The sequence below is a fragment of the Odocoileus virginianus genome, chromosome 32 (assembly GCF_023699985.2).
Source record: "Odocoileus virginianus isolate 20LAN1187 ecotype Illinois chromosome 32, Ovbor_1.2, whole genome shotgun sequence".
Taxonomy (NCBI): domain Eukaryota; kingdom Metazoa; phylum Chordata; class Mammalia; order Artiodactyla; family Cervidae; genus Odocoileus; species Odocoileus virginianus.
In genome coordinates this window covers 10,607,973-10,621,261 of record NC_069705.1, presented here as the reverse complement: position 1 = coordinate 10,621,261, position 13,289 = coordinate 10,607,973, and the positions used below count along the sequence as shown (strand labels likewise).

Sequence of the window (13,289 nt, the reverse complement as noted above, 5' to 3'; positions counted from 1 at the left end):
AGATTATAGATTTTTTTTTCTTATATTGCTTTGGTGATCATGAGTTTTCTTCTTTGCCTTTCAGTATGATAATATGGGAAAAAACCAGACTGCAGTGCGAGAAGAGATGATAAGTTTAGCAAACTACTTGGATAGCGTAAGTTTATTTTCTGTCAGCTGGGATTATTCTGTCCTTTCCTCTCATAGCCTCTGAATAGAATTTTAAAATTGTCTGATTTGGGGCTCTGATTATTCTAGAGAATAATTCACTCGGTCTTTCTGGGTTTGCTGTCAAATTTGTTTTGTAACTTTTCTATGTTTAAAAGGAAAGTATAATTTTAGAGAGAGTGACACAAACAAGAGATTTCAAATTAGCGTCTACTTTATCTTTAGTGTTGAGGAGAAACTCATCAGTTGATCTAAGAAAGAAATGAGAAGTTTATTGGAGCCAAATTTGAGGATTATAATCCAGGAAGGACATCTCAGAAAGCTCTGAGAACTGTTTTTCCTATTAGAAGTCAAGGCACAGTTATGTAAGTTTTTTTGAGACAGAGGAATGTGCATTCAGTGAGGTATTATTGACAGTTTACACAATCCAGAACCAAGCGTCATCATGGCCCTAGCAAGATCAAGAAGGAATGTTATCTTTAAGGAATTGCCTTTTTGATGTTAGGAGAATGCTGCTGTTTATGGTTGAGCAGGTATTTCTGCCGATGGGGAGGTTTGGTTGATGCCTTATGCAGATATACAAATGCACAGTGGGGTGAGAGAAGAGGCCAAAGGGCAGAGAAAATTTTTTCTGTGTAAATTTTTCTTGTCTTGCCATAAAATATGACTTTTTTTTCACAGTAGATAGACTGAGGTTCTCTGGCACTTATGAAGAGATCTTTGAATTTTTGCTGACAGACTTATTTTAAATAAGGCTGTCTCCTGCTCTGAAACCATATATGACTCTGTGTGTGTGTGAGAGAGATAGAGAGAGGGAGGGATTTGATTTGAGATTTTAGAGTTTATTCATCTAGTGGGAGATATTGAAGAATTAGATATATGTACCTTTTTAAAGTTTTTATTGGAATATAGTTGATTTATAATGTGTTAGTTTCAGGTATACAACAAAGTAAATCAGTTATACATATACATATATCCACTCTTTTTTTTTCAGATTCTTTTCCTATATAGGCCTTTATAGAGTATACTGTACAATAGGTCCATGTTAGTTTTATATGCAGTGTATATGTCAGTCCCAGTTTCCTAATTTATCCCTCCCCCCTTATCCCTTGTTAACCATAAATTTGATTTCCCCCACCTTACTCTACTTCTGTTTTGTAAATAAGTTAATTTGTACCCTCTTTTTTTAAGAGTCCACATATAAGAGCCTGTATCATACTGAGTGAAGTCAGACGCAGAAAGAAAAATGTCATACAGTATCACTTGTATGTGAAAAAATTTAATCTCTAATATGAATATGAATACCAAACATAATAATGATGATGATGATAGTGATAATGTCCTATTGAATGTTTATAATGTACTAAAAACTGAGTCAAGCGACATATTTATTAACTCATTTATTCCTCACAGTATCTCTGTGAAATAGAGATGAGCTCTATAAACCTTTATCTGAAACCTTTGGGGTGCATGTCATTAGAATTTTAGATTAGAGTTTAGAAAGGTAATATTGTCCACTATACATTATATGTATAACATGTAGTTCACTATGTATCGATATTACCTTACACCTCCAAAAGGATCCTGGGGTAGCACCTTGTAATCTAACTCATTGATATTTCTGTAGTGAAATGTATGAATATTTATATTAAGTGAACTAAAGGTGAACAGTAAAGAGGCTTGCATTAGTTTAGGGAAAGGTTTGGAACCAAAATATGAAAAGCTTTAAATATCCAGAGTTTGTCAGATTTTGGAATGGAAGATAAAAGGGATTTCAAACCTTTGTTACTTTTGTTTTGTGAATGAGGAAACTCAGACCCTTGAAAAGTTAGAGTTCCATTATATTGAAGGAAACATTTTCGATAAAGAGGAATCCTGTTTTTAAGTGGTTATGTTACTTAATTGTAAGTTCAAAGATATTCTCATGTTCTTTATTTTATCATATGACTTTTATTGAAGTGTAGTTGATGTACAATATTATATATAGTATAGGGGTACAATATAGTGATTCACGATTTTTAAAGGTTAAACTCCATTTATAGTTATTATATTGAGTTGGCCAAAGGTTCATTTGGGTTTTTTCATACCTGTTTATGAAACGCCTGACAGAACTTGTTGGCCACCAGGGAAGCCCTCATAAAAGTGATACCATACTGTATTTGTCTTTCTCTGTCTGACTTATTGCACTAAGCATAATACACTCCAAGTTCATCCATGCTGTTGTAAATGGCAAAATTTCATTATTTATGGTTGAGTAAATAGTCCATTGGTGTGTGTGTGTATATGTGTGAACCCAGTCACCTGTTGACAGACACTTAAGTTGCTTCCAAATCTTGGCTATTGTAAATAATGCTGCTGTGAACATTGGGTTAAACATATCTTTTCAAATTAGTGTTTTTGTTTTTCTCAGATATGTACCCAGGAATTGTTCTCATATTCTTTAATAAACATTGTATATTTTTATTTGTTTTCTTCCCAGATGTACATTATGTTAAATATTCGAATTGTGCTAGTTGGACTTGAGATTTGGACAAATGAAAATCTGATCAGTATGGCTGGAGGTGCTGGCGACGTGTTGTCAAACTTCGTACAGTGGCGGGAAAAGTTTCTTGTAACACGTCGGAGACATGACAGTGCACAGCTCATTCTGTAAGTGATTTTTCTTAAAGGTACCCTTTGTGATATATGGTCAGAATAATAATTTTTGCTTTTTTTCTTTTTTTGCAATCATATTCTCTTAAGGTTTTTGAGCATTCATTTAAATGAGGAAAAAGTTTGCTTTGTAGAATGAGTGCAGTGTGCTAATAAGACCTGTCTCTGTTGAGCCTCTTGTGACTTTTATCCCACATCCTCTTCTTCTTTCCTGGGTGTACTTCCTTATTTTATTATGGCATGTTTTCTAGTTTCTTCTTGTGAAAGGATGTATTGAAAGAAAACAGTTCTGACCTCTATCATGTCAGAAAATGTGCTTTACAATCTTAAAACAGAATTTAAAAATGATCTCTGGTACACCAGAAACAAAATATTATAAATCAATTACACTTTAATTAAAAAAATTTATCTCAATTGACCTCTGATTATCCTGGTGCTTAAGTAACTCATTCTTTCAGGGCTGTGCTTTTTCATTTGTTTTGTACATTTTAGGTTATTTTGTCAGGTCTAACATTTTTGGCATGAAATGTTTTTCCTTCAGAATTTTGAAGTCATGGCCATTGGTCTTTTCACTTCCAGAATTACTGTTGAGAAGCCTTAATTCATTCTTTTTTTTAAAATCACTTTAGAATGGGTGAATTTTTTTCTACATAAGTTCTTTCTCAGTACAACTTCACTGAGAAACTTTAATGCATTCTGTTTCCTGTTTTTTAGTATATGCCTTTTTTTTTTTCTTCCTTCTTTGGGAACTTGTAGGATCTTCTCTAGAGGTTCCCAGACCTCTAAATTTTCTTGATGATATGCTTTGGTGTAGGTCTTCTATCACTCATTGTGCTGTGTTCTTAGTGGGTAATTTCAGTCTTGAAACTATAGTTCTAGGAATTTTTCTCAAATTATTTTTTAGGTGATTTCATCCTCTTTATTTTTATTCTTCATTCCTTCAGGGATTTCTTTTACTCAGCTGTTGAGTTTCTTGTGGTTGTCCTCTAATTTTTTTATCTTTTGTTTCCTTTCTTCTCATTGTCTTTTTGTTATATTTTCTGGGATATTTCCTTAAATTTACCTTCTAAGGTTTTTATTGTGTTTCTCACTTCAGCTATCTTATTTTTAATGTTTAATAGCTGTTTTTGTTTCCTTTAAAATTTTTATGTGGTCAAATTCTTATTTCATGTATATAATAGTGTTTTTAAAGTCTCTTTGCCATCCTGATATATTTTAAACATTTTTCTTTTTTCTACATAGCATTTTCATGGTACTATAATAAAACTTAAGCTTATGTGATTAGTTAATACAGATATTTTCCAAAAGCTTATAGCAAAACCCTCACTTAAAATATAAAAAATTTTATTCTTCTTAGAAGTTTTCTGGTTGATAGGCTACTTTTTGCCAAAAAATATTTTATGTAATAACTTTCCCTCCTTCAGTGTTGAATGGTACCTAAAATAATTTTTTCTGAGGTGAAATTTCCCTTTATTTTATTTTATTTTTTTAGTCATACGAGTTAATTTAGAGTAAGGCACTGAGAATGCCTACATGGATTTTTATGATCCCATAACCACAAAAGCTTGATCCTGACATTTTAATTAATTTTTAGTAAAATTGTACCCAGAAGTGTCCTCATACCCCGACAGTGGGTTTGCCTTCTTGTTCACAAAAGACCAAAAGGAATGAACGACAAGCACTCCCTGTGCTTGGCACAGCCACACCTACAAGCTGTCTCTCTCTGTTTGGTCTTCGGCTGCCATGTTAGAGGTGTTTCTCAGGTATCTGATAATCCCTGATTGGTTGTAGTTGAGAATGGGATACTAAAAAGCCTTTTTTGAAGCATTGAGGACATAAATGTGACTCACTACGGGGTGATCTGGCTAAAATGTTTCCATGGCAATCCCCTTATGTCAGTATCAGCCTCTTGTCCTGGCTGGTCAGGTGTCCCAGAGAATAGTTATTCATTCATTTAAAAGATGTTTGTTATGCATATATCCTAGGCCCTTGGTTATGGCAGTGAACAAAAGAGACAATTCTTGCTCTCATGGAATTCATACTGTGTTGAAAGAGATTTATCTTGTAAGATAAATAACTATATATATTGGGTCAGCCAAAAATTTCATTTGGGTTTTACCCTAACAGCTTATAGTATGCTAAAAAATGATAAATTGTAAAGAGGAAAAGTAAAGCCGAGAGGGTAGAGGTAGAAATAAATATTGGAGGAGTGAGGTTGAAATTTTAAGTAACATGGTGAGGAAGGCCTCAGTGAAGAGATGACCTTTGTGTAAAGACCTGAAGGAGGTGAGGGAGTGATATGTGTGTATATTGGGGAAGGCACAGGGACTAGGTCCTGAGATACAGGTGTGTCCCCGATGTTCAAGGAGCAACCTGGAGACCATTCTTACTCTTCTGTTCTCTGTGCTCCCTGCTCACAGCCTCCTGTATGAATATGCCATTGAGTTTGTTATCTGTCTCTTTTCACTAGAATTTTTGAATAAATAAATATAATGCATTTTAGAAAGGTTTTCCATCTAAAAGGTGGAAAACAAGTTGGTTTGATATATCTAATGTATATCTTCATTTGTCTGAAAAATGAGCTTATAATGTCAACTTTCACTCTCTGAAGATAAAGAGATGAGGCTTTAACTGAACTCTGATTTTTAAAGTGCTATTTATCTTTGTCATTTTTCTCCCAGTTTTTATAGGTTTACCAATTAGTTTAAGGTTACCCAAAGAAATAGGAGCAAAGTGTACCTTTTTCTCCTCAAGTACATTTTATAACTTTTCCCTGTTCTCTTCATTTAGGAAAAGAGGGTTTGGTGGGACTGCGGGAATGGCGTTTGTGGGGACAGTCTGTTCAAGGAGCCACGCGGGTGGGATTAACGTGGTACGTTTTCTTTTTGACGTCTTTGCATGTCTGCATTATGAAATGTTCAGCAATCGTTTTTTCCTCTCCTAGTCCTTACAACAATATTTTGAGTGTTACAAGGGCCATAGCAGATGTGTTCTTTCCCTAGAGACTGGATTAAGTTTTCTAATACTTATTATGTGATCATTAATGCCTCACTTTTTATGAATTAAGAAACAGAGACTCCATTTGAGGAAATTAAGTAATACCATGAGCTTGTTTTCCCATCAACCACCATGAATAATCTATTGGTGCTCCTGATCTGTTGCTTAAATGGTCTACCTCCATCATCAGTATGTTAAGTCACACCAGTTTCTTATTAGACTGCAGTGTTTACAGTCTAATGTTGGTTGCTTTATCATGTCAGCTGTCAACATTGTAGTGGTGAATCTCCGTTTGTGAAAAAGTAATTTTAGAAACAAAAAAAAAAACCTTTTTTTTTCAGAAACCTAATTCATACCTTCCTGTGTTTGGACAGTTTGGGCAGATCCCAGTGGAGAAATTTGCATCCATTGTTGCTCATGAGTTGGGTCATAACCTTGGAATGAGTCATGATGATGGGAGAGATTGTCACTGTGCTGTAAAGAGCTGCATTATGAATTCAGGAGCATCGTGAGTAACTGAATTCTTTTTATTCTTCCTTTTTCTTTTTTAAAACCATTTATTGAACATGTGTTTAATGCTAAAAATAAACAATGAATGTAGCCCTCATCAGTACTCAAATTTCTGGGAGGAAATGATTTGCCATGTTCTATAAAGCATCAGTATAAATTTTCTTTCATCTGAATGGTTTAAGAACCCTACTGTAATTATTAATTCATCTCATTTAAGTTAATTTAATTTGAAGTATAGTTAATATAACGTTGTGTTAATTTCAAGAGAACAGCAGAGTGATTCATTTGTAGATACATGCATATATGTGTGTGTGTGCTCAGTCCCTCAGTAGTGGCCAACTCTGTGACCTCCTGGGACTTAGCCCACTTGTTTATGAGATTTTCCAGGCAAGACTACTAGAGTGAGTTACCATTTCCTTCTTAGGGATCTTCCTGAGTTAGGGATCTAACCCACATTTCCTGTGTTTACCTGCATTGGCAGGTGAATTCTTTACCATTGAACCACAAAGGAAACTCTGTGCACCAAAGACAGAAATATAGATCAATGGAACAGAATAGAAAGCCCAGAGATAAATCCACAAACCTATGGTCACCTTATCTTCGACAAAGGAGGCAAGGATATACAGTGGAAAAAAGACAACCTCTTTAACAAGTGGTGCTGGGAAAACTGGTCAACCACCTGTAAAAGAAAGAAACTAGAACACTTTCTAACACCATACACAAAAATAAACTCAAAATGGATTAAAGATCTAAATGTAAGACCAGAAACTATAAAACTCCTAGAGGAGAACATAGGCAAAACACTCTCCGACATAAATCACAGCAGGATCCTCTATGACCCACATCCCAGAATTTTAGAAACAAAAGCAAAAATAAACAAATGGGACCTAATGAAACTTAAAAGCTTTTGCACAACAAAGGAAACTATAAACAAGGTGAAAAGACAGCCCTCAGACTGGGAGAAAATAATAGCAAACGAAGCAACAGACAAAGGATTAATCTCAAAAATATACAAGCAACTCCTCCAGCTCAACTCCAGAAAAATAAATGACCCAATCAAAAAACGGGCCAAAGAACTAAACAGACATTTCTCCAAGGAAGACATACAGATGGCACAAAAAACATATGAAAAGATGCTCAACATCACTCATTATCAGAGAAATGCAAATCAAAACACAATGAGGTACCATTACACGCCAGTCAGGATGGCTGCTATCCAAAGGTCTACAAGCAATAAATGCTGGAGAGGGTGTGGAGAAAAGGGAACCCTCTTACACTGTTGGTGGGAATGCAAATTAGTACAGCCACTATGGAAAACAGTGTGGAGATTTCTTAAAAAGCTGGAAATAGAACTGCCATATGACCCAGCAATCCCACTTCTGGGCATACACACCGAGGAAACCAGATCTGAAAGAGACACGTGCACCCCAATGTTCATCGCAGCACTGTTTATAATAGCCAGGACATGGAAGCAACCTAGATGCCCATCAGCAGACGAATGGATGAGGAAGCTGTGGTACATATACACCATGGAATATTACTCAGCCATTAAAAAGAAGTCATTTGAATCAGTTCTAATGAGATGGATGAAACTGGAGCCCATTATACAGAGTGAAGTAAGCCAGAAAGATAAAGACCATTACAGTATACTAACACATATATATGGAATTTAGAAAGATGGTAACGATAACCCTATATGCAAAACAGAAAAAGAGACTCAGATGTATAGAACAGACTTGTGGACTCTGGGAGAAGGCGAGGGTGGGATGTTTCAAGAGAACAGCATCGAAACATGTATATTATCTAGGGTGAAACAGATCACCAGCCCAGGTGGGATGCATGAGACAAGTGCTCAGGCCTGGTATACTGGGAAGACCCAGAGGGATGGGGTGGAGAGGGAGGTGGGAGGGGGGACCGAGATGGGGAATACATGTAAATCCATGGCTAGTTCATTTCAATGTATGACAAAAGCCACTGCAATGATGTAAAGTAATTAGCCTCCAACTAATAAAAATAAATGGAAAAATAAAAAAATAAAACAAACAAACAAAAAAGAAACTCTGTGCACACACACACACACACACACACACATATTCTTTTTCTGATTCTTTTCCATTATGAATTATTGCAAGGTACTGAATATAGCTCCCTGTGCTATACACTAGGTCTTTGTTGTTTACCTGTGTTACATATAATAGTGTGTATGTGTTAATTCCTAATTTATTCCTCCCCCTTGCCTTTCCCCTTGGTAACCATAAATTTGCTTTCTGTCTGTGAATCTGTTTCTGTTTTATAAATAAGTTCATTTGTATCATTGTTTTAGATTTCACATAGATGTGATATATATTTGTCTTTAACTTACATCACTGAATATGATAATCTCTAGGTCCATCCATGTTGCAGCAAATGGCATTATTTCATTTTTTCTTATGGGCTCATGGTATTCTATTATATACTTATATACATACCACATAAATACATACACACACACACGGCACATCTTTATTCATTTATCTGTCGGTGAGTATTTAGATTGCTTCCATGTCTTGGCTGTTTTAAATAGTGTTGCTATGAACATTGGAATGCATGTATCTTTTTGAATTAAGAGTTTTCTCCAGATATATATCCAGGAGTGGGATTGATTGCAGGATCATATGGGAACTCTATTTTTAGTTTTTTAAGGAATCCTCACGTTGTTTTTCATAATGGTTGCACCAATTTACATTCCCACCAACAGTATGAGAGAGTTTCTTTTTGTTCACACCCTCTCTGATGTTTATTATTTGTAGACTTTTTAATGATTGCCATTCTGACTGGTATGACTCATTGTAGTTTTGATTTGTATCTCTAATATTTAGCAATGTAGCTCTTTTCATGTGCCTGATGGTGATCTGTGTGTCTTCTTTGGAGAAATATCTATTTAAGTCCTCTGCTCATTTTTTGATTAGGCTGTATGGGCTCTTTGTATGTTTTGGAAAGTAATCCCTTGTTGGTTGCATCATTCGCAAATATTTTCTTCCAGTCTTTAGGTTGTCTTTTTGTTTTGTTTATGGTTTCCTTTGCTGTGCAGAGACTTTAAAGTTTATTAAGTCCTACTTGTTTATTTTTTGTTTTTATTTCCATAACCCTAGGAGAGAATCCAAAAAATATTGCTGCAATTTATGTCAACAGGTGTTCGGTTTTCCACTAAGAGTGTCTGGTTTAATAGTATCTGGTTTTACATTTAGGTTTTTAATCCACTTTGACTTTATTTTTGGTGTTAGAGAATGTTCTAAAATAGGTAGCCAACGGGAATCTGCTGTATGTCTCAGGAAACTCAAACAGGGGCTCTGTATCAACCTAGAGGCGTGGAATTGGGAGGGAGACGGGAGGGAGGTTCAAGAGGGAGGGGACATATGATTGCCTATGGCTGATTCATGTTGAGGTTTGACAGAACAGAGCAAAATTCTGTAAAGCAATTATCCTTTAATTAAAAATAAATAAATTTTAAAATAGAGAATATTCTGCTTTCATTCTTTTACATGTGGCTTTCCAGTTTTCCCAGCACCATTTATTGAAAAGACTGTCTTTTATCCATCGTATATTCTTGCCTCCTTTATCATACATTAATTGATCATAACTGTGTGGGCTCATTTTTGTGACTTTCTATCCTCTTCCACTGATTTATATGTCTGTTTTTTGTCAGTACAATACTGTTTTGATGACTGTAGCCTTGTAGCATAGTCTGAAGCCAGGGTACGTGATTCCTCCAGCTCTGTTCTTCTTTTTTTGTTTTCATACAAATTAAAATTTTTTTTTGCTCAAGTTCTATGAAAAATGCCATTGATCATTTGATAGGAATTGCATTGAATCTGTAGTTTGCTTTGGGGAGTATGGTCGTTTTAGCAATACTGATTCGTCCAATCCAAGAACGTGGTATATCTTTCCATTTGTTTGTGTCATCTTCAGTTTCTTTCATCAGTGTCTTATTTTCAGGGTACAGGTCTTTTGCCTTTTTAGGTAGACTTATTCCTAGATATTTTATTCTTTTTGATGAGATGGTAAATGAGATTGTTCATTTAATTTCACTTTCTGATATTTTGTTGTTAGTGTGTAGAAATGCAACAGATTTCTGTGTGTTAATTTTGTATCTAGTAATTTTACCAAATTCATTGATGAGCTGTTGTAATTTTCTGGTAGTGTCTTTAGGATTTTCTGTTTATAGAATCATGTCATCTGCAAAGAGTGACAGTTTTATTTCTCTTTCAATTTGAATTCCTTTTACTTCTTTTTCTTCTTTGATTGCTATGGCTAGGATTTCCAAAACTATGTTGAATGAAAGTGGTGAGAGTGGGCATCCTTGTTTTGTTCCTGAGCTTACAGAAAATGCTTTCAACTTTTCACTATTGGGATGTTAGCTGTGGATTTATCATAACATGGCCTTTATTATATTTAAGTATATTCCCTCTTTGCCCACTTTCTGAAGAGTTTTTGTCAAAAATGCATGTTGAATTTCATCAAAAGCTTTTCCTGCATCTATGGAGATGATCATATGGTTTTTATTCTTCAATTTGTTAATGTAATGTGTGGCCCATTTAAAAAAATTGGGTCATTTGTATTTTTGTGGGAGAGCTGGATTTGTCATGAATACAAATCATGTCTTTCCTCAGGGTATGCTGACAGCTGTCACCTTAGTAGGGGATGGGACTGGAGATGGGGGTTCTGGAGCTAGAGCTGGGTATTTGATGGCACTTCCTCTCTGCTCAGTGGCCAATATTGCCTTATTGGAGGTGGGGTTTGGTCCCAAGTTGCCAGAGTACAAGCGCTGAGGGTTGGGTCTTGGCCTGCTCTCTTCCCTGTATGTGTGTGCTATCCCCGCTCTCAGCACCAGTGCCCTCTCCCCAGAGGGGAGTAGTGTTTGGGCAAGAAGGGCTGATGTGGACACTTGGCATGCGTCTGGGCATGAGCTGTGGCCATCCAACCACAGAAAGAGATCCACAAACAAAGGCAGTTTTGTTTCTTTCCTAGTATGTATGTCTTTCATTTCCTTTTTTATTGCGTTAGATAGGACTGTCAATTTTGCCTGATACTAATTTACCTTCCACAGATTTTCTTTTTTGGTTAATAGTGTATATTTTCTATTTCTTTACTTTGAACTTTTCTTTATTCTTATGTTTTAGATACATGCTTCTAAACAACCTACATTTAGGTCTTGTTTTATAATCCAGCCTGGAAATATCTGTTTCTTAACTGAATCGTTTAATCTGCTTATATTTAATATGATTACTAATGTACTGTATTATATAAATTTAGATGCCATTGATTATGATACCCTTACAGCATACCACTTAGAATGAAAAATGCCAATTAAATTAATACAAATTGTAAGATGAATTCAGAGTATTTTAAATGTTTAAAGAATATATTTTAGAAAAACACATCAAATTTGCTGTGTTATGGCTGTGGATTTTAGTTCCCTGCCCAAATTTTCAAGCTTCTCATTTTTGTCTCTGACCAAAGCGTGCAGAGATTTTCTTTTTGGGTGGTTATTGTTTGATAATTCTAGTATCTGGAGACTTTATTGAGTTTGTCTGGTTTTTTCTCATAGTGTCTTTTCATTTTTTTTTATAGTTCTCATAATATCTTGTGTCTTCGTGTTATGTTTTGATAATGCATTGGACATTGTATTTGAACAGGTTTTTGTAAGAATAATTTGAGAAGTAAGATTATGTTATCCTTAGTGTAATAAATCTCCTTTTTGAGGACAGATTTCCCACCTTCTACTTCCTATGCTATTTAATGAACATTAGTTGACTGTTAGAAGTTGGGCCTTATAAAATTTTTTTATTTAAAAAATTTAAAAATTTGTTTTTATTTTATGTTGGAGTACAGTTGTCTAACATAGGCCTTTATTTTTGATTGCTAGAGTTTTCCCAGATAATCAGCTGAAGCCACCTCTGTTTAAAAGGTAGATAATCTAACTTTGTAATGTGATTTTTATTACTTAAGATATTTGAGAGACCTGGTAGTATCCTCCTTACACACTGCTCTTAGATGCCTGGTCGTATGAGTGGTGGTCTTCCTGGGTGGTGTCTTTTCTAGAGACAGGTCTTTCTTAACTCTGCCCTTCAGAATTATCAGAAAGCCTCCATAATCAGAGTGCTCTTTTTTTTTTAATTAAAAAGAATTTTTTTTTTTTTCCCCCTGTCCACACTGTGTGACTTGTGAGATCTTAGTTCCCTGACCAGGGATCAAACCCATGTCCCCTGCATTGGAAATGCAAAGTCTTAACCACTGGACCGACAGGGAAGTCTCCAGATTGCTCTGGAAAAAAAAAAAAAAATCTGAGTGCCATCACTTAGACTTCTTTCTTAGGACTTCCTATTCCTAGGCTATGGGGATTAGGATGGTAGTGGTGGAATTGTGTTCTGGTTATTTCCAGATTAGTCATAGAGACAGTGTTCTAAATGATAGTTTATTTTGGTGGGTCACATACTGATAGACCACTTCCATCCCTTCTACCTTCTTTTGCATCAGTTTTGTAAAACTTGCCTCAATATGACTGAAGAGATGCAGAGATGCTTTAGATTACTTTCTTAGTACCCAGAGGTGATAGATAGAGAGTAGGAATGCTTTAATTGGTATTCAAGCCAAGAAAAGAGGAAGCTCATCTTATTACTGTTGGCTACGGCCAAGGATGACTAGGGAAAAGCATATCTTTGTTTTATTATCCAAAGTGTTCGTGAAGGCCAACATGGAGATGTTTGTTATCTTGGTTTACTAAACTGCAGAAGAAGTGGTGAAGATTTTGTGATCCTTCTCAGTACTATAGTCAGTTTCTTTGTGTGTGAAACAGATTTTTATGTAGATTGCTTTAGAATCACACAAATAAAACATTGTTTCTATGAGAAAATGTGTCCCAAGGACTGAATAACAAGTTTATTTCAAGAATAATCTGTTTAGAAGTGGTGAACTCTGTAGATTAAAATTAGGGACTCACGTAT

At 35.3% G+C, this 13,289-nt stretch overlaps 1 protein-coding gene across 1 annotated transcript in view; it reads left to right on the top strand.

Annotated features, from left to right (window-relative positions):
* The window catches only part of ADAM9 (ADAM metallopeptidase domain 9), a 92,883-nt gene that overhangs the window by 33,307 nt on the left and 46,287 nt on the right, over nucleotides 1-13,289 (top strand). The window contains exons 8-11 of the mRNA XM_020876267.2: nucleotides 65-136; nucleotides 2,627-2,796; nucleotides 5,590-5,671; nucleotides 6,171-6,304. Of these exons, the coding sequence (XP_020731926.2) occupies nucleotides 65-136; nucleotides 2,627-2,796; nucleotides 5,590-5,671; nucleotides 6,171-6,304 (458 nt within the window). The remainder of the gene's footprint in view (nucleotides 1-64; nucleotides 137-2,626; nucleotides 2,797-5,589; nucleotides 5,672-6,170; nucleotides 6,305-13,289) is intronic.